This window comes from Ochotona princeps, chromosome 18 (genome assembly GCF_030435755.1).
Source record: "Ochotona princeps isolate mOchPri1 chromosome 18, mOchPri1.hap1, whole genome shotgun sequence".
NCBI classification, from domain to species: Eukaryota; Metazoa; Chordata; class Mammalia; order Lagomorpha; family Ochotonidae; genus Ochotona; species Ochotona princeps.
Genome location: NC_080849.1, coordinates 31,708,937 through 31,733,082, shown reverse-complemented (window position 1 = coordinate 31,733,082; position 24,146 = coordinate 31,708,937). Strand labels below are relative to the sequence as shown.

The window sequence follows — 24,146 nt, the reverse complement described above, 5'->3', positions numbered from 1 at the left end:
AGCTGCTAGCTGGATCAGAAGTAGAGCAGCTCAGACTCAAACCAGTGCTCTAATATTGGATATTGACATTTCAGAATGTAGCTTAGCTTACTGTACTACAATTCAGTTTTTTTTATTTACTATATTTTGAAAAGGGTTTGAAAACTTTTTGATGTCATCTATCTTTATTCAACCAATATTCTATCTCCCAAAAGATACTCTTTAAATGGTAAATGAATGTGAAATCTCAGCATGGATTAGGTTAAAGATGCTGTAGAGGAGGCTAGGATGCACAAACAGCTCTGTCACATTCGAAAGTGGCTTTGATTTGCTTAAAGTGAAATCTTAAATATGCATAAATGTTTACATCTATGACCAAATAAAATTGATTTTTTGCTGATATCCAAATTATGGAACCTACAATGCTGCTGATTTGATTCTTATCAAATATCCAAGACGTGAAATGGCACACATGTATGGAGGACTACATGGGGATGGTATGCGTGGGTTTGCTGGAGATCTGAGATGACATACCAGGAATCTTGTTGGAGGAAAGCATGAATGGATGAAAATGTTCAAAGGTAGAGAACTAAAAGTCAAAAGGCTACTTACAGATAGGAACAGTCCAATATTTTCACCTTTATAAAAGCTGATGCTCTGAAGTGAAGTAGTGAGAACTGAGACAAGGGAAGTATGCATTAGCTAGGCCATGGTACGAGAAGCAAACAAACAAGACATAATGGGCCATGTTTTAGGAGGGCAGAGATGAAACTGACTAAACTCAGAAATCTATACAGATTTAAAGGGAAAATGCTTCACATTTAAATTAATTTGATTAATGAAGACAAATGCAGAAAAAATAGGCACAAATTCACAGAGACACATTACAAAGATAGGAGTTATTATCAACAGTGAACTATAAATATGAAAATAAATCTTCAAGTCAATTAAAGAAGAGGATTAGAACATAAACAGTTCTACTGCAAGACAGGGAAGGAAAATAGTTTGTGCTCCATCAATATATGTTTAATTATGGTGACTTATTGAATGGAGGGTTTATATAGTGAGCCACAAACAGGCTGAAGTGAAATGACTTCTTCAGCATTGCCTTATCAGGGAAAGGATTTATGAAGTACTGATCCAGTTGAGCTGGCTGCGGCGAGAACATGAGCACATACAGAAAATGCTGGCCATGTACATGAAGCAAACCAAGTTGTCCATGCAAATATCATAAGGATAGGATCCTCTGTTGGCTGCCTAGAAATCAGGAAGTCTTGAAATATTGACAAGTATTTTTTCTAAGAAGAAAATATTTTGAAAACTGCAAACTATTAATATGTTTGCAAAGAGGTTAAATACTCAGACTTGGTAACTTGGTTATCTGAAAGATCCAGGAAGCAATCAATCACATTTTAATCACCTGGAAATAGTACGGGTACTATGAAATACCAACATTATTTTCTAAATAGCAAATCATGCCAGACCCATTAAATCGTGTCCTGTGATAGCGTTACAGGCCAGGAAGACAGGGACAAATGATGGCGCCAATCCACCTTGTTTCCAGGCAGCCTGGGAATCCACTCTGCCTGGACAAACTTGAGAAACTATCACCTGAGCCACATTATGGTTAAGTGGTGTGAGTGCAATGTGCTTCAATGTTTTACCACAGGACAACGAGGACTTCAATTTTATATTGTACTAATATTTTGATGTTGCTCCAGGCACCGGTCCTGGAAACTGGTCAAGTACAATTAGATCCATATGCATTAAACAATCCAGGGTCCTTATCAGTTCTCTAGAAAAATTACACATTGATTTAGTACCAGCTGGAGATAAACACTGAAAAGATGAAGTAATATAAGTACAAAATAGGTAAGTGGAAGAAGTTTTTCTTAACAGATTGTTAATCAACAATGTGTTACGGTGTGAACTGCCAGCACTCCACAGGAAATTCCTTACAGAAGGCTGACATGCTAAGACTTGAATAAGATTGCTTTTACTTTCTCGTTATTTTAGTTAACCACCATTATTAAACTGGCCTTTAGTTGTAGTTGCTAATATAATACTTTTAAGCCAATTCAGAGAGAAAAATTTGTTTTTCCAAAATGTTCTGCATTGTACATGTATTACATAATATTTTTTTCTACACAAGTTGCATTTTATTAGTAATGGCAATTTAATTTGCATTTACTTGAAAGGGAGAATAACATGAACAGAAAGAAAATAAGAGACACAGTGAGATCTTACATCAGCAGGTATACTCCTCAAATGCTTGTGCTGGGTATGAACCAGGCAGAAATCAGGAACCTGGAACTTCCTACTGGTTTCCCACATGAAGGAGAGGTGACCAAGTGCCGGTACCATCATCTTTTCCTCCCAGAGTGAATGTGAGCAGGAAATGGTCAGAAGCGGGCTAGCCAGGTCTGCTCGGGGCACCTGCACTCAGCTCAAGGAGCTGGGTTTAGGTGATGGCTCCCAGGCCTCGTCAGATTCTACCCAAGTGCGCAGATGATGACTCAAGTAGCTGGCACCCCACCATCTCCTGGGAGACCTGACTGACTCTGCCTCCTGCCTTTGGCCTGGTCTAATTGTAGCTGTTGCAAGCCTTCTGGAAGTAAACCAGTGGATTGGACATCATGATCTGCCTTCCAGATAATAAAAGTCTAAAAATGCTTAAAAACAAGGCAAACAAATAGTATAAAGAAAATGCATAGATTATCTCCCTTAAAAGTGTTTCAGGCAATAAAAAATGAGAATGGTAATGAAGAACTATTATACAAATAAAAGAAAACAGTATAGCCCCTGGTTAACGCAGTTACAAGAAAATACAGTAGAAAATGGGCACTATGTCAGGCCAACACATGTGCTGTATCACACAATCTACACAGTGAAAATGCAAAGAGAATTGGAAACCATAACAGTTTATTTGTGTGATTTTGCCAAGGTCTTACAAAAGCCAAGGTTCAAATTCGTCTTTTTTTTTTTTTTTTAAGATTTACTTCTCTTTATTGGAAAGGAAGATTTGCAGAGAGAAGGAAAAAAAGTTCTTCCACCCACTGGTTCACTCCAGGCTGCAATGAGCGGAGCAGAGGCAACCTGTAGCCAGGAGCTTCTTCTCCCAGACAGGTGCAGGATCCCAAGGCTTTGGGCCATCCTTTACTGCTGGTGTCATAAGCAGGGAGTTGGATGGAAAGTGGAGCAGCCTGGACATGAACTGGCACCAATATGGGATTCTGGTACTTGAATGGGAAGAGGGGATAAGCCAATTGAGCCATCATGCAGGGCCCCAAACTTGATATTTTAATGATTAAAGGTATCTCTAATAAGGAAAGCAATTAACAAGATGCCCTCACAACTTATGACTGGCATTATCATTTAAAAACAAGATAATTTGATTGTGCTGCTATAAACATAGGGGTGCATGTTAGTTTTTTGTGTAGCAGGTGTTTTGGATATATTCCTAGGAGTGCTATTTCTGGATCATATGATATGCTGATTTTCAGTTGTTTGAGTATTCTCCATACTGATTTTCATAGAGGCTGTACAAGTTTGCAGTATGCAAAAACTTGGAAGCAACCGAAATGCCCATCAACAGAAGACTGAATAAGAAAGCTATGGTTCATCTACTCTATGGAATACTACTCAGCTATTAAAAAAAACGAAACGCAATGTTTTACGGCCAAATGGGCCCAACTGGAATCCATTATGCTAAGAGAAATAAACCAATCCCAAAAGGTTAAATACCACATGTTTGCCTTAATTTGAGATGAAAACATGTCAGTCTGGAAAATAGTACCTGTATATTGTAATATTATTGCAATCTCTAACAGCCTGTATCCAATGCAAAAAGATAATGCGATGTAATCTATAAATCAACATTTATTATCAGACTGCTTATGATCTACATCAAAGAACCATAAAACCCAAAACACTCTTAATACCCTATGTTACTCCGTAATGGGGAGGCAGTGCAGAGAAATCTTCCATCTCCCTAAAAAGTGTGAGGAAGACGTGAAATATAGCCTGTCAGAATCAAATCTGGAAACTCACAGAGAACAGACTCGAGTCAGCACTAGACAATAGTAAAGCTACAAAGGCATAAGGGGGGAAACGGGAGTGATCCTGACAGCCTCTTAACAGGCGATTGTGTGCATGGAGCAGGGGGCGTACTCCAGAGTGGAGCAGGTGGACAGGAGGAGGCTCATATCCCAACCCTGAAGACTCCCAGATCCTCACCACGGACTATCAACATGAGCAACTAGGACTACATCCCAACTGCCAAGGAGACCCCGGGGAATTGGAGTGCCTTCGGAGGCCGAGAACTCTGAGGTCACCCATCCGCATCTGGAGCTTCCACAGGGGATGGAAGAAGTCCAAACTCTGCCATGCAGGAACCAGCGTCATCGGAACGACAACCAGGAGCCCTGAGTGGCCCGCAGAAACAGAAGAATAATAAACTTCCTTCGGGACCAGGGAGGGGAGCTTTCTCTGGTCCTTGCCTGGTTCCAGCTCTGGGTCCCCACCCTCTTTCGAAACGACCATCGGGATTGACCATCGGGATCGCTCCAGAAACCCCTCAAAACAAACAAACAAACAAACAAACAAACAAAAAACCCCTAGAATAGACAGACAACAACAAGGAAAGCATAGAATCAGACAGGAAATGGCCAGCATGGATTTACTCATACCTCACTAGGTGGGACACAAAGATTAGTTACTCCTCGCTGGGGTACTGGGGATTTCTCTGCACACCCCTCCTAAAAATGTTCTGCACCTAAACTGTTGACACATGTCTTGTTAGAGCTATAAGCCAGTTCAGACCACCCCCCAAAAAAAACAACTAAGCTCAGCAAAATCATGCTTCAACACTATAAACAGCTAAATACTAAAAAGAAAATGGACACAAGACAGCTGAATAGTAATCTATAGCCATTTTAAGGTGTATAGAACCCAGCTGAATATAAACCAAAATTGAAATGTCTATGAACCACAGGATGTGGTTGAGAACCTGCATTTTCCTATTAACATATTGGTTAACCAATACCATGTCAATTAATACCATAATGTTGTAAACTGTCGTAAATATTATGTTGGGGCTTTTAATTGATTGGGATGATACTCTGCCAGCTCTACCTTCAGACTAGAGATGATCTCACCAAGAAACCATTGAACTCACCAGGACAATAAGATGCTGGACTTTATGCTTGGTAAATACCTCCAATGAAAGAATCTCAACTGAATTTGTACTATGGTAATGCAACAAGATGGAGGAATCTACCGTGGGGGGAGGGTTAGGGGAGGGGTTGGGGGAATCCCAGTGCCTATAAAAATGTGTCACATAATGCAATGTAATTAATAAAAAAAAATGAAACAAAAATAAGATAATTTTTAATTTATAAATTTTAAGGAATAGTGTACAATTTTACCAATTCTTTTAATATGAGAAAAAAAAGTTATGTTTACTTTAACTCTGTTGAAAGGTAAAGTAGTTCCTACAAAGGGTGCTTTTAATGAAGGCCTTCAGCACAAAGACTGAACCTACTTTTTACAATGAGCATGACCCTTTTGTCAATAATTAGAGGAAACAAATTCCAATGAAAATGATTGAGAGTGACAGCTGGAAATTGTTGGGATTTTTGTCTGATCTGGATTTTTATTTTTTAAATAAGTGTGGTTTTTTTTCCAAATTATCATGGCCTTTATTTGGAATGTTCACTTTTAATTTCCTAAGAATTTTTTTTCCTTTTTGGTAATATGAGATGGCTACCCTTTAATGTCAAAAATGTTACATGCTCGACATAAAAATACAGGAATGAAAAAATGAAAATCATTCATAGATTATTATACATAGATTATTCAATAGTTGGAGAGAAATCATTGTAGAAAATCTAGTGACAATGAGAATATAGAGTAGGAGTCTCAAGCAGCATGTTGAGTTATCCCTTTTCACCAAAATATTAGACAATGGTTATTTTATAGCATTCATTTTAAATGCTGTACAATAATCTACATACCCAATTCCTTTATATACTAAAATAACTTCTTATAAATAGGTATTATTCTGAAATTTCCTTTTAAAGTGGTTATTTATTTGAAAGATCTCCACCCATCCAGAAAGTGGGAGCACCTTCCAGGCCTGAGCTAAGTCACCCCAAATCCAGGAGTCAGGGACTTCTGGGTCCCCCATTTAGGTGCAGGGGCCCAAGCACTTGGCCATCTTCCACTGCTTTTTCAGGCACATTGGTAGGGAGCAGAGTCAGAGGTAAAGCAGTAGGGTTTTGAATCAGTACTCACATGAAATGTGTGTCCTAAGCAGGGGCTTTACTTACTATGCCACAATACCAGCTCAGCATTTCCATTTTTATGAACAGTACTATGATTAATATCAGTATGTATAAATCTTCACAGATGTTTTCAGACCGTTTTGCAAATTCCTACAATTCTAAATGTTGACTCTGTGTATGTATAAACATTTTGCTAAATGTAGCCATTGCAATAATCATGGTACTGATTATGAAACAAAATATTCACCAGGAGTTTCTCTGGTTCTAGAGTAATACTGTGAATACAGCATCAAATTCTGGGTCTGGCATAATGGCTCAATTGGCTAATCCCCTACCTCCAAACTTTCCATCCCTTATGGGTGCTTGTTTGTGTCCTAACTGCTATACTTCCCATGTTGTTACCTCTTTGTGGCCTGGGAAAGCAGTGGAGGATGACCCAAAGCCTTGGGACCCTGTGCCTGTGTGGGAGACTAGGAAGAAACACCTGTAGCCTTGTTTCAGATAGGTTTAGCTCCAGCCATTGTGACCACTTGGGGAGTGAAGCTGGAGATGAACGAACTTTTTCTCTATCCTTTTCTCTGTAAATCTGTTTTTCCAATAAAAATAAATCTTGCTTTTTTTAAGATACCAAGTTGCTTGTCCTTATTGAGTTACATTTAATTGTCAGAAATGATTGCAAACAAGTGAACACAGGGTGTAAAATACAAAGACAGTAGGATGGCATGATAACAGGTGATTGGGGAACAATTTTAGATAAGTGGCTCTGAAGAACAGACAATTAATCTGGAAATAGATGGTTCAAAGAGGCCAATGGAAGAAATGTCCAGTGAAAGATTTCACCATTCAACGTTTTCATACTGGAAAGAGCCTAGTACTTGAAGATCAACATTAACTTATGCCTAGAGCAGGCCAAGGTATTGAGACAGTGATCTGGAAGTAGGAATAGATCAGATTACATGGTCTGGGAGGCCATAGCAAAAAATGACAATCTTATTCTGAATCTGCTGGCAAATCAATGACAGATTTTAAGTTTCAAGTTTTATATATCAATTTGTATATGTGACTTATCAATATACTCACATTTGTATTGATGTTCAAGTACACAAGTCTATAGCTTAATGAATTATTCAAAAACTGAACACAGATAAGGAAAGATAACATGACGATTATTGCCAAAGCCCCTTTCGTGCCCTCTTGCGCTAACTACTCCTAATCAAGGCTAACTGTTCTCTTGACTTCTAAGCAACACAGATGAATTTTTCCTATTTAGACAAAAGAGAAAAAACAGCAAGCAATTTCTGTGTTTAGCTTCTTTTGCTTAAAATTTTACATGCATGATTTATCCATTTTTAGGCATTCCCCCAAGGACATGCTATACATTTAAGAAAAAAATGTGAATGGATTCCACTGGAATGACTTCATCATTTGGAACCTGAGCAGTATAAGAGTTGCACTTCTGAGAGATAGATGATGGCGGAGCAGCAAGAAGAGGAGACTGTGCTGTCATAACCAAGGCCAATAGTGCTTCAAGAGGGAGAAAGCAGGGCCAGCATTGTGGTGCATACCTTAAGCTGCAGTGTGTGAAGCTCGATTCCCTATGGCTACCAGTTTGTGCCCATTGTTCTACTTCTGATCCATCTTCACGCTAACTCACCTTTAGGTACAATGGGAGATGGTCTAAGTGCTTAGGCTCCTGTCATCCACTTGGGAGACCTAGTTGAAATTTCAGGCTTCTGGACAAGTCCTTTCTATTCTGGCCATCTGGGGAAGGAACTGTTGGATAAAAGACGCCCCCTTCCCCTTTCTCTCTCCCTTCATGTCTCCCTCCCACCAACTCTCCTTTAAAGATATCATTTTTAAAACAAGAAAGGTCAACAGTGATTACATAGCTGCATTACTGAGAAAGAGAGCCATTGTTGCACTTGACAACATGGAACTCAATACAAGCAGGTACCTCAAAGAAGAGAATGGAAAATGAGGAAATAAGGATATAAATGTAGACAACCCATTTCTAAACACTTAATATAAAATGATATGTGCATTGAATCAGTTTTTCAAAGGCTTTGGAGATGATAAATTTGAAGGTACATCAAAAAGTTCGTGGAAAAAAATTAGAAAGTTATTCTGCTTTACAATGGAGGGAAAAAATCGGAATATACAGTCAAGTGGAAAATGTGCAGGAACGGTGACCAAGAGAAGGTTAAAGTAGATGAGATTTATGACATAAGTCAAATAATTCATTTTATCTTTATTAGGAGAATAATTTTTTTCTACAAATTTTTTTTAATGGGAGAAAAATTAGGGGTGTAAGTAGTTGGTACTTTTGGTGATAGACAAATGTGAGTTCTCCTAGTCAATGCCTTTTCCCCATATCACATTCATGTACCATCTTCACCATCACTGAAACACAAAACTGCAAACTTAGACCTTCATTTAGTTTTTATGAACGTAATAGTTAGAGGTGGAAACATTTTGTGGACATTTATTGGCCATCTGGATTCTAAAAGCTGAGCATTTGCTGTTTGAGCACTCAACAGTACCTTTCTATTCCCACCACATTACAACTTGACAGGATACGGCATTTTTAGATGCCTTAATTTGTCCTCTAGAATTATGTAGATGATTTTCCTAAGAGTTTCTGTCATCAAGCATTGTTGATAGGATACCTGCAATTACTGTGATGTTTTCTCTTTATGGGCACTTTGTTTCTTCTAAATAATTGTGTTTTTGTTTTATAGCTTTACCTTTGAAATTTAGAATTTGGAGGAAATTCCTACAATGAATATCTGGGGCCTGCATTTGAGGGTTGCTCCAGGCCTTCCAAAGGGAGGTTTTCTATCCTGCTGCTGATTCAGTTTCAACAAGATCAGATGTTCTTTCTCCAGGTATTGCTTAAAGATATTCCAGTATTAACATCTGTGAGACAAACCCCATCCACTGAGAAGAACGGGCAATCTCGAGCATGAAAGGGTTCCAAGTGCTGATCATTACTTCAGCTCAAAGGGGAAAGCAGCTACCATGTTTCCCAACTTTGCCTACTTGCACAATCCTGAGCTCTTTAAGAAGTAGGAGTCAATTTTAACAGCACCGAGCATCTTTACTTTTTGTGCAAATCTGTTACGTTTTGCAGGATTCTCTTGTTTGCAAGATTGTCGACATCCTATCCTGGCTTCACTGATTATCATAATACTCCTTAGTATTTTCTCTCCTGGCACCTTTTGAAACTTCTCCTGGGATACTCTAATCAGCCACTGGTGAACATGAAAGCGTCATCAAGTGCTCGGCCTGCAGCCATGCTTCCTGGAAGCTCAAGCTCAGATCTGTAGGAGTGTTTCCACAGGAGGCTTTGCTTTCCTCTGTGTTTGCTGCTACATGCAGGTTGCCGTTTGTCTCTCAAAAAATGTGTCCTCAAATTCATCTTCCTGGTGTGTGTTGCACTTTGCTTGGAATCAAGAATATTTCTTTCAACTAGCCCGTGTTTTGTTACCTGAGGTAATGGATGGGTACGTTTCAAAGTTTCCTTAGTAAAAGGGTTATTTTTGTGTCTGGATCTCTGATCAGGGAACAGAAGCACAAATAATCTACTACCTCCTCCACAAATGTTCTCTCCGCCAACAAACCTTCCCTTAATACACTGAATGATCTCATAAGACTCATACCCAGTGTCACAGGTATGGTAGAGAAAAAGGAGAGAGGTGAAGCTGTAGAACAGCAGACAGTTCATGTGGTTGAGGTCAAGGAACCTAGGTTTGAATTCCACTAGTGGTTCCCATCTATGAGTTAAAATGGCTTTGAGGTACCTGCTGTGGCTCAATTCTGTCCTATTCCATCCTAAATTCCTAAGTTGAAGCCTATCCTCAATAGATGAGAATGTGGTTCTACTTAAGAGATATGGTTTTGCAGGGGAAATTAAGTTAAAGTGGATCATAACAGTAGGCCCTCAATTCATACGCTTGGTGTCATATGGAAGACAATATAAAGATGCAGGGAGATGGCAGCCACCTGAAAACCAAAGAGGAAATAGGCCTGGAGTGATCCTGCCCCTAAGGCCCATGGAAGGAATTGTTTCAACTAACTGCTTGATCTCAGACATTTATCTCCTATACTTTAGACTACACATTTCTGTTGTTTAACCACCACACCCCACCTCACCGCCAAATCTGTAATACACTGTTATGGTGTTCCAGAGATGAACATTAATTGAGGAAAATATGGGCACATTCCAAGTTATTTCATGAGGTTTTCATAAATTAAATGACCATAGAAAAATAGTTATCAGGTTATCTGTAACTGATTAAACGTTTTTGGTAAGTATAAGGGTCAACACTTTAAACATTTTGTAGATAACTTGGTTACTACCACAGAGTAACCATTTTTACATTTTTTTAGTTTTATTTGCTATAATAAAGAGATGCTGAATTAACCATTGAAAGGAAGAGACAGACATACCAAAGTATAAGAAGAAAGGAGGAGCATGAGGTGTCTGGTGCAACGATTAAGCCACTCTTGGGATGGCTTGCCATATGTCACTGCTTGGATTTACATCCAACTCCAGTATTATGAAAACACACACTCTAGACCACAACTGTGGCAACCTAGGCATTGTATCCCTGCTACCCACGCAGGAGACCTGGACTGAGTTCCAGGAACCTTGCTGCAGTCTGGTCTAGCTTCCGCTGTTGCAGGCGTTATGGTAGTTAATTAGCATCTGGCAGATTTCTCATTTTTCTGTTTGTCTCTGCTTTTCAACTAATATATACAAATACATGACACTTAGGAAACTTTAAAATATATTGTATAAGAGGGAGCTGAAAGGAACACACTGTGGGAGAAAGAAGATCCACATGTCAGATTCCCTGCAGCAGAGAACAGATACTAAGGCAACTAGAAGTGCCCAAGCACAGATTAGTGCACGGTGAGCAGAGAACATCATAGCGCTTTGAGTCTTTCTACCCAGAACATTCAAAAGAATCCTAAACTTTCATTCCCTTATGAATCCTTGGTTAGTAGAGTGTCTATGTAATAATTATATTAATCATATTAACGGTAGAGGTTATCATAGAGTCATACATAGCATCATGTTGACTGTTTTATTTCCTTCTTAGTTTCCTGAGTTACTGACACATTATTGCGGCAAAACATATGTAGGGTCAATTCATGCTGAATAGTTATTAGAAACCATGATAACAAAAGTCATTACACTGCAGTTCAGTTTTGACAGTAAAATTTCTGCAACATTATCACAAATCCTCATGCATTAGTGCAATGATCCTTACTATAGTTTCATATTAGAATCAAAAGATTGCTGTAGCATGCTTGATACAAAAAGTCAAGCAAGCCAAATTCTTTTCTGCTTTTGCAGATAACATTTTTGTTCTTTTTCTATGTACAGCCTGTAGACACTATCTTTGTTTTATATACCTTTCTCAATAACCTGAGTATATTGCATATATCTTTCTATAAAATGAAGATTTTTCTCTGAAACACCAGTCTGACATTCAGTACCAAAGAAAACAATTTGAAAATGAGTTTATATCTGAAAAAATTCTGACCATTGTATTATTCACTGAAAAATGCCTTTCCTTTTTTTCCTCCCCCTTCTTCACAGTATTTCCTTCCTCCCTCCATTCTTTCCCACTAGGCACACAGGTACACAGAGAAACAGACACAGACCAAAAGAGCAAGCTCCCAAGCAGGAATTACTTCCCCAAGTATCTTCAATGTGTGGGTTCCCAGCATGGAGCCTAAGGCAGGAGCCAGGAGTTAAATCCAGGCCAACCATGAGAGTGGAAAGAATCAAAATACTTGAGCCATCACCACTGTCTTGATGTCCAGTGTTTAGAAGATCAGAAAGCTGGAGTTAGGAGCTGGAATCACAGTCAAACCCAGCCTCTGACATGAAACATAGATAGCTTAACCATACCAAACACACACTCACAGAAAATAGGTATTTCTAAATTTAATTTTTTCCATGTAATTAAAAAGGCATGAAAAGCAAAAGCATGGACAAGAGAGAAGTCTCATCTGTTGGTTTATGCCAAGCCAAATCCAGAAACTTGGAACCTAATACAAGTCTCCCTTGTGACTGGTAAGGACCCAAGTACATTCACCATCCTTTGGTACCTTCCAGCATGTACATTAGCAGGAACCTAGAAACTCCTGTGCAGACATGAAATGAGCCAGGCACCCTGAAATGGGATGTGGACGAGCCAAATGGCATCTTACCCGTTGTGTCAAATGTCCATCTCCTGAGAAGACATTGTTAATCCCTACACATCCACAGCATTTTTCCATAGTGACTCTTAGATTCTTAAATGGTCAAACGCGAAGTAAATAGCTTTTATTTTTTGGAGGTCATGGCAGTTTATTTATTTTCAAAAAATGGACCTTACATAAAGTATATAACTCAAGGTCTAGTGCTTTATGTTAAGGAACCTCAAAAATCAAGAAACATTTTTCTTAGTGGGAGAACTAGGTGTAAATTTTATACATAGAACGTGGATAATTAGAAAGCGTTTTACTTTATTCAAATCATGCTCTGTGGATAGTTGGATTTAAGCAATTCTACTTAGTGTAATTGAAGTCATTGGGGGTTTTATGAAGTTATTGTCACTCATTAGGTAGGAATCCATTGAAAATAGGTTATTTTAGTATATTTTAACATTCTCAAACTGGAACCCACATGTCACCTAACTCAAAATGATGTCCCTATTGCTCTAGCACAGAGAAACAATGGTAGAATCTTTTAGTCATGGCATTGTTCATAATTTTATTGTTAATAGTAATTATTTATTTGAATTAATCTATTATCCTAAAGTCACTGTTAATGCAAAATGACAATTTCACAATGTATTTTGATTTCATAAAATGTTTCTTAATACAAAGATATCAACTTTATTTCTATAAAGATTCCATTGCTTTTATTTAGACTCCCTCAGGATACATGAATGATAGCAAGAGCTGGGTCTTATTGTCTCTTTACAATGTAAAACACTGAGGTATGTTGCTTAATTCCATTTAACATCTATACATATATATTATATATAAGATATATATAATATTATATATATATAATCTGCCTTACTACCTACCAAGTGCTATCCTGACAGCTTTCCGCATATGGAATTAGTTGTCAGGAAAACTGCAATAGGTTCTGTGATGATTCTCACATTACAGGTGAGGAGCCAGAGACTCAAAGAGGCAAAACAATGCTCAGAATCACAGCTAGTAATAGCAGAGCCAGAGTCCAGCCCAGGTGTTCTGGCTCCATGCTGTGCCATATATCAGTTCATTACTACACCTTTGTTGAAAGCACTGTTTGTACACATTTTGATAATTACACCCTAGAGAAAAAATGTACATAAACACGAAAGTTACTGCTACATATTGACACATTTTTCTTCAAAGGAAGATTTCAAAGTGTATAGATAATCACAAGTGACGAAAGTACTGATTTCAGTCCTTCATTCAAACTAGGTGTCATCATGGTAGAATATCATGTTTATGTGGTGGGTAACACTACTAAGAGTGCGTCCCTCCATTTCATCTATCAACTGCTTTGCATTTCTTTAAATATTCCATACAGACAAAACATCCTGATGCCATGTTTGTTTGAATACTTGTTCTGTTTGTTGTTATCGTTGAAAAACTGTATGGAAAAGCACTCATGTGGTAAAAAAACATTAAGCCCATGGTTGGCGCAGATATTGAAACAATTTTCCCTATTTTTAAAATTAAATTTTAATTTTCATGGCAGTAAATATATGGGCATTTATAATATTTCTTCCCATTTGCTTGGCTGATAAGAATTTTCTCATATTAAACAGATAAATATTAAGCTGTACTTCAAGTTTAACTCTTTAATGCATTATTTTTATTAATATTACTATTATTATGGCATAGCACAAGGTTACACTTATCTGCATTTTTCCAAACATATATTCACTGGGTTCTGAATCTAGTCATCCCATTCCTGGGAATCTACCCAAAGGAAATGAAATCAGCACATGGAACAGCCATCATGTCCCCCTATTTACAACAGTTCGATTTATAGCAGCTAATACATGGAAGCAAATCGACATCCATCAGCTTAGGACTGGATGAATACAATGTGAATGTACATGATAGAACATTATTAAACCATAAAAAGGAAGCAATGCTAACTTACGCAGGAAAATAGATGGCAACCAGAGGTCATTGAGTTTAGTGAAATAGGCCAGTCTCCCAAATGCAGATTACAGGAAAAATTATGTTCAACTGGCATCTGATGATTTGAATGTTCTTAGCTCTTGTCCATATTTCTGTGGCACGCATGCACACACACACACACACACACATATTCTATTTATACTCTTACCAGTTTTCTCAGCCAACAGGTATTTCCCATAGCTCTATCCTTTATAGCATCTACACGTTTTTTTTTTTTTTCAAATTCATTATCACAATGTTAGTTTTCCTCTATGTATGTGCTATCTACCAATAGTTCATCTCATATTTTCTAGTTTCAAATATTTAATACTTCTATAAACTAGGATGTCATAATCATATATCCCAGTCCATGTCTGATAGAAGTGAAGAACCCATGAGTCTAAAGAATACAGGAGAAAATTTGTAGCCTATCTTGTATAAGCAGAAGTTAAATTTTATGAAAAAAGTGTGCAAGGTGTCATACTTAAAATGTATTTTTATGTTTCACAGGGTTGTTGAGGAAAATAAAAGTACATATAAAAACTAAAAATATGCCTAGCACATAGGCTGTGCTTCATATATGAGAATTGTAACTATTTGACAACAATCCTGCTAGGGAGAAATTAATATTTATTCTTTCTAGCAGCTCACAGGAAATATATAAGCTGACCATAGCTACTCCTCCCACCTTCCAGAATAGTTAAACTTTAAGAACCGATGACTAAAGAAAATATTTGGCATATGACTATATGACTATGTATTTTCCATGCTAATACTTGTTCAAATCAATGCATATCAAGCACAGCCCTCCAGATTTGGGGAAAGGTGATTACAAAGGCAGTTTTTTCAAATGTTTGTCATTGTGGTGCATATGCATAGTTTGAAACAAACAAAAACACCTCATTAACATTTACTCCCACAGAATTGTAAATCCAGGATAGTTTTAAATCATGTAATAGTCAAGCATAAGTAAAAAAAAGGGCAACTTTCAAGGGAAGAATATGCAATGAATATTTTACTTGTTGTGTTTTAAGTTTTAAAAGTAGTTTTTAGTGGTTAAAAAAGTCTGGGTTCACTTCATAGCTGCACTATCAATGACATGTTGAAAAATGCAGCACTGTGAAGAAGCAAGGATTTCAAAGAATACGAACTTCTTATTGGAAAATATTCCAAATCTTTCCAGGAATTTACATGTAAATCCCTAGAAATTTTATGAATGTACTGTTTTTGATATTTAGTTTTCTTCTATCCTTTATATCTTTTTCATTTCTTCCACTAAACACTAAGTCAATCAGTTGGAAGTTGGTTCCTAAGATGTTCCAGGAAAAATACAAATTCAGAGTTAGGAAATTTCTCACAATAACAGTTCTCACATATGAGAGCATACAGAGAAAGATTGGATCTCTAGGAATGGGACAAAGTATACAAAGTTTATATTGTATTTACACTACACACTCACACATACACACGCATCTATGTAAGATGCATTCTCTTTCGGGTTATCAAGCAGGTGTGTATTTGGCACTGCAGGATATTTTAAATCATGCTTGGACTCTACCTACTAGATACATTCCAGATATCCACAAAACCCTTATGGGTCAAAGTAACACTTGGTGGGAAACTAGTGGGACCTCATTTGAGAACCACATACAAACTTGCGTGGTCTTTCACCTGTTTGTAGAGAATGTATATTACAAAAAACAAAAACAAAAACAAAAAACTATGCCTAAACTGAAAGTATTTTGCGCTAAAATAATTTTCTAATTCCATTTTGAAGAGTGTGTGTGTGTTTTCTAAGAAACAGAGGCAGAGATGGCACCTATGGGGTCTTGAAATAACTTACTGCAAAAAACTATTGAAAAAAATTATGGTTTTCCTATGAAAGAAATGAATTTCTGCTATACTAAAACAGCACATACAAATCACCACCCAAAGCACAATTTTAAAACATGCAAAATAACAAGCAATACAAAAATATGTATAAAACTGAGAACTAAAATAACTTTCATATTTCTCTGGGAAGACAACTTGGTTTATTGCTTGAGCTGGCCTTGAGTCCTCTCCCAGCCAAGCTAAACAGAGTATTAGAGGAACCTATTTTAGAAAATTGAGGAAAGAAGAGGAAGACTAATACTGAGAATTAAAGATGGAAATCTTGCCTGACAAGACCGAGGTAATGCAGGTTAAAGGTTCATGGTGCTTCTCCTGGCAGGTTGGAGAGACAGCACAAAACAGCCCCAGTGCGTCCTCGCCTTGAACGCCCCGGGATCCCATATGGGCGCCGGTTCTAATCCCGGCAGCTCCACTTCCCATCCAGCTCCCTGCTTGTGGCCTGGGAGGGCAGTCGAGGACGGCCCAATGCATTGGGACCCTGCACATGCATGGGAGACCTGGAGGAGGTTCCTGGTTCCCGGCATCGGATTGGCACAGCACCAGCCCATTGCGGCTCACTTGGGGAGTGAAACATCGGATGGAGGATCTTCCTCTCTGTCTCTCCTCCTCTCTGTATATCCGGCTTTAAAAAAAAAAAAAAAAAAAAGAGCCCCGGTGCTTCAGTCCAGGACCGGCCCCTAGGATTCGGGATCCACAGCATGGCAGCCGTGAGTCAACAGGACTCTTTTATGTTTGCCATTTCCCTGCCTGTATCCTCAGTTGTATGGTTGCCAGTGTTAAGGGTTGTGGAGTCGCAATGGAATAACTGAATGCATCAATGAGTCATTACTGCTTGAATTCTTGGAGTCCTAACAGAGGCCTCTAGAGCTGAGGACACTTGGCCAGAGCAGTGATCTGATGCAGGGCTCCATGGAATTGTCACAAAAGTGTAGGTCACTAACAGATGATTTCCCTCCATCCAACCATATCCATAACTGTTCACTCTCATTATAGCCCAGCTTTTGGTTCATGCACACCTCTAAGTGAATAATAGCACATGCTCATCTGAAGTCTTTGGTAGAAAACATTTGTACCCAAGTTAAGAGAATGTGTTGGAAGCTGGCTTTTCTTTTACTTAATGGTACATGTGGTAAATCATTGAGGCATTGGGCTTCCCCAAGTTTCCTCATCTGGACAAGCACTTCTTAAACAGAAAAGTAACATTTCTAAAGGCACTTTTAGTCCAAAGGTTTCACAACTTATTATCCTTATGGAAATCAGACAGCTTCCAAATAGATCATAGATTTTTTTTTCATACTAAAAAACATTCTTTGGATCCAATGAGATAAAATATTTTTAAAAAGAAAATTCAGGGCAGTGATCAGATACTCTAGTGGCAACCAGCGAGTAGCAAACTGAGTTCCACTAGAAGCTAGGTGGGAAGGGGAGCTAAACGAGAGCTCAGGAGGTGAACTCGAAGAAACGTTCATCCTGCTAGTTTGTTTGATTCGACCAGGAGCAGAGACAGAGCAGCAGATTCCAAAAGATGTTGTAGGAACAGGGTAGAACTTATAGCCCAGACCCCTTCCACCACCACAGCCGCATTTCCTGCAGGGAGGAAAAGGCTAGAGGACAGGACTGCACAGGCACTGAGCTTGGAGCAAACTCATTTCTGGTTAAGTGCACTGCAACAGTGTGGTAAACTACATGCCCCACAAAATAAGTCCAGGTAGCCCCTAGATCTAACAGCCAGCAGATCCAGAACTCCACCAGTGGCACATCAGCCACCATTCTGTACAGTGTGATTAAGGCGATGAGACTGGAATGACAAGAGTGAGTTGTGCATGTGCTAAGTTGGGAGTGAATATACAACCAGCTCAGTACATTGCACTGGTGCCACAGGGAAAATAATACTGACTTTGGCATCCAACATGTAACAGGTCCAGGTAGCCCTCAGACCTAATGGCCAGCAGGTTCCAGCAAGATAAGCACCATCAACAATCTATTTGGTTAGGACACCTGGTGTCTCCCTAATCCTGGGAACTGCCTAAACCAGAAGTGGGAAAATGTTGGTACAGAAAACAGTGCAACCACAACATGGGATCAGAGGACGTGAAGAGTGGTAAGTCAGGAGCTGGAGCTCCAGAAAACAAAGTGGAAGCCTAACAAAAGAGCCCAGACCTAAAACTCAATGGAGGGGAACGGCAAAAGTAACTGCAAAGAACTGGGTACCATCTGCAATAAGTAAAATCAAACTGTAGACCTGTGGGTGACACTGCTCCAAAACATGCCCTAAGAAGAAGAATCTGCTGACCACAAGTACAATGATCAAGAGCAAAAGAAGAAACAAAGGCACAAGGAATATTACTGAAGGCTCCCATGCAAAGGAGCCTTTGCTAACCTCAGAGTTAACTGAGGAACACACCAAGAAATGGGAGACACAGATTTCAGAAAACTCATTAAAAGCTTTTTATCAGCGATGAGAAGAATATGCAGGAGTTCAAGGAATTTAGGAATTATGTCACACAGGAATAACAATACTGAAACAAAATCAAGCCAAATTATTGGAAATGAAGGAAGCAATAGAGCAAACTAAAAATTCAGTGGAAAGTTTTATAAATAGAATGATGGAGGCGGAATAAGAAACTCAGATTTGGAAGATACTTCTTGTCACATTGGGAAAACAATCGGAAAGCTGGAAGAAGAACTGGGTCAAACTAAAAAGAAGTATTCAGGAATCAAGAGACACTATTAAAAAGCCAAATGCAAGAGTTAAGGGGCTTCCAGAAGTCATGGAAAGTTATGGGAGTTCCAGAAAGTACAGAAAAAGAACCTGGGTTTAAAGCTGTATTCAATGAAATAATAAATGAAAACTTCCCTAGTCTGGAGAAAGAATTGAAAAAAAAACAAAAAAAACCAATCAGGAGATGGGAAGCAGAGCTGTCGGGATTAGAACCGGCAACCATATGGGATCCCAGTGCATGCAAGGCAAGGATTTTAGTTGCTAGGCTACCTACAGAGAAAAGAAATAACACCTACCAAAACCAAAGGCAAATGTGAAGAGCCTCCCAGTGAAGTAACAGAAGACTCACTCAAACAATGAACAACCCATTGCAAAAATAACAGGACCAAATTACCATTTATTCATATTTACCCTGAATGCAAATGGATTAAACCCACCAATTACACAGACTGAATCAAAAACAGTGTCTTGAGAGACACATAGCTGTTATCTCATTCAGGATGGGGGTGCTGAAAATAATAATGAGACCGTTTCCAAGATTCTTGAGGAACATTAAAAATGATCTTGGCAAATTGTACAACATGGACCTCGTCCACAGACCTAATTGTAAGTGCTGGTTGATTCTGTGATAGCATCTATCATTAGTTTGAAAGCATTATGATACTGAAAAGGCAAGGGTTAAGCACTACAAATCATTTACGAAATAATTACAAAATATATTTACATCAGTTTTGGAAGAGATCTTATTTTCAGCCAACAGAGCACATCAGCATTTGCATGTTGGCTTAACTTACCTATCTTTGAATTTAAAGTCGCATTCAAACACATGGTGATTTCATCAAAGTATGCATATTTTTGAAAATACATGAAATGTCCTTGAAAGCTATGCATGAGAATAATAAAAATGTGTATACTCACAAATACAAAGTGTTTTCCAGATATTTCACCTTCATTCATTTCTAGTGTTAAACTGATATATCTGAGAAATTTTATATTTATAAATTGATATTTATTTTGCTTTTATTTAGGACAAGTACACACAGAAATCTGGCATACTGATTTTGCCTTGTAAGGGAAAAATACCCGTCACTGACAATTTCAGCAGCACAAAATACTATAAGAAATACAAATAAAATCAAGCACACTATTATCATTGAGAGTAATACTATAAAATTCATTCAGTTGTCTGTATGTAAGATTTTATAAAGGAAGTAGATAATATTTTGATATTCCCAATAGGCTCTCTTCGCTACTTTTGACCTAAAAATGGAAAGTATGAAAATATGTAATTTGTGCAGAGAATATTCCCTAGTCATGATTATTACAATATTACCATTTATCATGCCCAAAGAAAATTTCTGTTCAGAAGCAATGAAATTAATGTAAAACAAGGGAAGGCTACACAAATTCCAAAAAATGAGACTGATTTTATAAGACAGGATTCAACAAGGGAATCGAGTGATTTTGTAAAACCGAAACTAAACAGGTTAAAGCACTAAACTGGGAAATGATACAATATTGAGGAATTGAGGAAATGGACTAAAATATTAGAGGGCTTTCTCATTTTTTGATGGCCAAATTCCATCCTGGAAGCAGTGCATTAGACGCTAATGACATACGATTTCTCACTGACAGATTTAACTGCATCAATAGGGCCTCTCTGTCCATCGCTGCAAATTGATCCTACATGACACTGACAAGGGCAGCCTGCACTTAATGACCTCTATCGCTGAAGGATGGAAATGAAAAATGAGGGGAAGTACAAATAAATCTCTGAAAGTTTCCCAGAAACAGGTGTGCTGAAGGTGATTCGTTTGTGGAGCCACAAACCTAAACCCGGTCTCCCAGCATTCTCCGCTGTCTGCTTGTCCGTTCTTTTCAATCCTGGCTTGCTGCATCAAGCATTTGTTTTATTCCAGAACTGAAATCAAGACCATTTGGTTCTTCCTACGAAATCTGATACTAAAGATTCTCCCTTCAAAGGGATAATCCACTATTTATGTAGGCATCTATAATATGTGTCATTTGCCGCTAAAAATTCTGTGTAAACTATAACAAGTGCACATACAGTTTATTTTTGTTTTTCTTCTGCTCATAAAATGCAGTAAACACCATTGATTCTCCTTGCTTACTGGCAACAGAATACACTTAACCTCAGTATCAATGTCAAATGCAGGAAGCAACTGAACAAATAAACACACTTTATAGATACACGTCCTTTCAATCTTGCACAGTGGTTTGAGGACACTAAGATTTGGTTAGATATTTAGATGATCCATGCTTCCCCATACAGAATTATTTACTGTGACACTTTTGTCTGGATACCATTTCAATACGAAAAGCACGTGTATTCTCCCCAGCATTCATGGATACTTAAACTCTCCTGAGAACAGATGAATGAGACGCATGGACCAAGCAGCATATACTCAGCGAGTGTAATTGTTGCTTATCCCTGTATAACATTGCTTTATCTGAGGAATAACTTAATTTACAGAAGTCTCTATTTTAAACCTCATCATTTGCCCTGTGAAGTAAATCTTATCTTACACCTGAAACAATGAGAAGGGAGAGGGTGGACAATTTGCTGCCATCAGTCACCAAGCCAGTGATTTATAGAGCTTACACCCACATCTCAGCTTCCTGCCCTTCCCAAATTCCACAAGAACGAGGGACAAGTGAAAACCAGAATTTCAAATTATAATTTATCACACAACCAAGAAAAGAACAGATCTCCTAGTTGGGAACTGCTTCCTCAGAGCTAGATGAATTATTAATAATAGCCTTGCCTCCATTTTCTGAAATTTTGAACCTAGAGGACAAATATTCAAAGGAAAATAACTCTCTTGTTGCTAAATGTCTGCAGGTTCTAGAATGTGAATGCTTTGGGTTTCATAACATGTGGTGTGCTTTACTTTCTTCACTTCTACCATTATAGATGATTTTACAGAACGTATTTAGGATTCCCCCAACTGCCAACAGTTACAGAGTAAACTACTGTCCCAAGTTTCTGATTACCCCTGAGATTTAATTTAAAACTGCACTCAGAACTACAGCAGCAAAAGTTGGAGCCCAGAGACTTAGAGGCTTTTAGGAAAATTCAACAACATTGACTATTGATATTAGAAGTCTATGAGAATGTGTGTAAATCTAGAGACAAACAAAACACAATTTGAGATTCATGGTCACATGAAGTAAATTTATATGAAATGGTAGATTAGAAAGTATGGTTTTCATTTCTTGGATATTCCTTCAAATTCAATTTGAAAAGGTTCAATAAATATACACCAAAGCTTCTTAAAATAGAAAACACTCCATTTTGTTTTATAAGAACCACCCCCAGATTGAAAAGCCCCAACTATATTTTACTGTGAGAATACATAATTTAAATCTTTACACTTAAAAGTAGAAAAATCAGTACCTGTTTCTTATCCCGAAGTGAGGCATCAAGTGAGAGCTGCTTATCATATCTGCAGAAATAATTGTTCTTCTCTTTTAAGAAAACCTTCTGCATATGTTGATACTCTTGCGTTAAACATACATTTTCTGCCAGTAACTTCTCTTGCATTTTCTATAAGATAAATATATGTATAGTTAAGATAATTTTAATTCATTTAGCTATGCTTATCGTTTGAATCATCTTCATGCATTCTGCTATATATTGTACAAAAAAACCCACAAAAAAGGAAATGAATAAACAGACAGACACAAATATCCTCCTGAAACTTAAGAACTATCTCCAGGCAGACTTTTTCTTTGAGTCCTGGTGTGTGAATCACCAGAGCTTGTCTGACATCTTGTCTACCTCTATCCACTGTCCTCTTCTTGGGCTTCCCTCCATCAGGTCCTGGGAGGTACCCAGTCTTGGGAACTGCTACCCAGTACTGAAGAGGTCAACTTCCAGCCTCCTGCCTCTTATCCCTTTCCTTTTACTCTGGTACTCGAACTAAAAGAAGACAGATTAAAATTTGATCTGCAAGTGTTTCAGAGCATTCGCCCACAGAAAACTTTCAAAACACAGAGGGGGGGAAAATTGAAAGTCACATCGTAGTGATGTCATTTAGACCACCACCCTAGCCTTTATTTGATATTGATATATTTTAGCTATGTTAAAGGTTGAATCTACTTCCCTGAGCATACTGCACCACCTTCCTCCATGATTAAAAGCAACAGACATTAATAGAGTAGAAATTACTTGGAAAATAAATTTATATCGTTTCTCGTCAGAAAATTGGGGGTTATTTATAATATTTAACTCTTGAAAATATATTTATATATTTGTGAATTTGGAGGGAGAAAGTAAGAGCGAGCAAGTGAGAGAGAGAGCCCTCTCTTCCATTGGTTCACTCTCCAAACGCCTGCAGTGATTAGGCTGGCCAACATGAAACCTGGAGCTGTAAGTTCGATCTAGATCTTCCATGTGAGTGTTAAGAAACCATCCACTTGAACCATCACCTGCTTTCTCCCAGGCGGGAAACTGTAGTGTAGGGTGGATCTGGGACTCAAACCCAGATAAGAGATGCAGCTACCCCAACTGGTGTCTTAACTGTTGTGCAAAATACATGTCTGTACCCACAATATGAATTTAGATGCAAGCCTTCCATTTTGCTCCTGATTCATTGTATAATTCTTTGATGTAAGACTGTCTATTATTTAAAGAAAAATAGGGAATTTATCAACAGTTATGAATCTGTTCAAACATATTAATACTAGAAATTCCTCATGTGCCAATTTATTCTAAACAAAAGATTCATTCAATATACTTTAAGTGTAATGATGAAAATTTTCAAAAACAAATATGGATTAATTGTGATAGAGATGATAATATAACCAAAATAACTATTAGGAAGCAAATAATGTCTCCTGAAAAACAGGCATTTTTAGTTTAAGTTGTTAAAAAATATATTTTGATATGGCAATGTGTATATAGGAAATGTAATTCAGCAGAAAAGTAGTCATACAAATATTTCTGTATTTGAGCACTTGAAGAATTAAGGACAACAAACATATTTCTCCTGAAAGCCTGGTATCCTTATTGATCCTTAGTGATTAATAATGTGTCATAGCTGTTCTTCATAAAACTG

The 24,146-nt window shown here is 37.9% G+C and overlaps 1 protein-coding gene across 1 annotated transcript in view; it reads right to left on the bottom strand.

The window, feature by feature from the left end:
* CCDC178 (coiled-coil domain containing 178) overlaps window positions 1-24,146 on the bottom strand; it is a 421,150-nt gene that overhangs the window by 119,949 nt on the left and 277,055 nt on the right. The window contains exon 20 of the mRNA XM_058676893.1: window positions 22,484-22,633. Within this exon, the coding sequence (XP_058532876.1) occupies window positions 22,484-22,633 (150 nt within the window). The remainder of the gene's footprint in view (window positions 1-22,483; window positions 22,634-24,146) is intronic.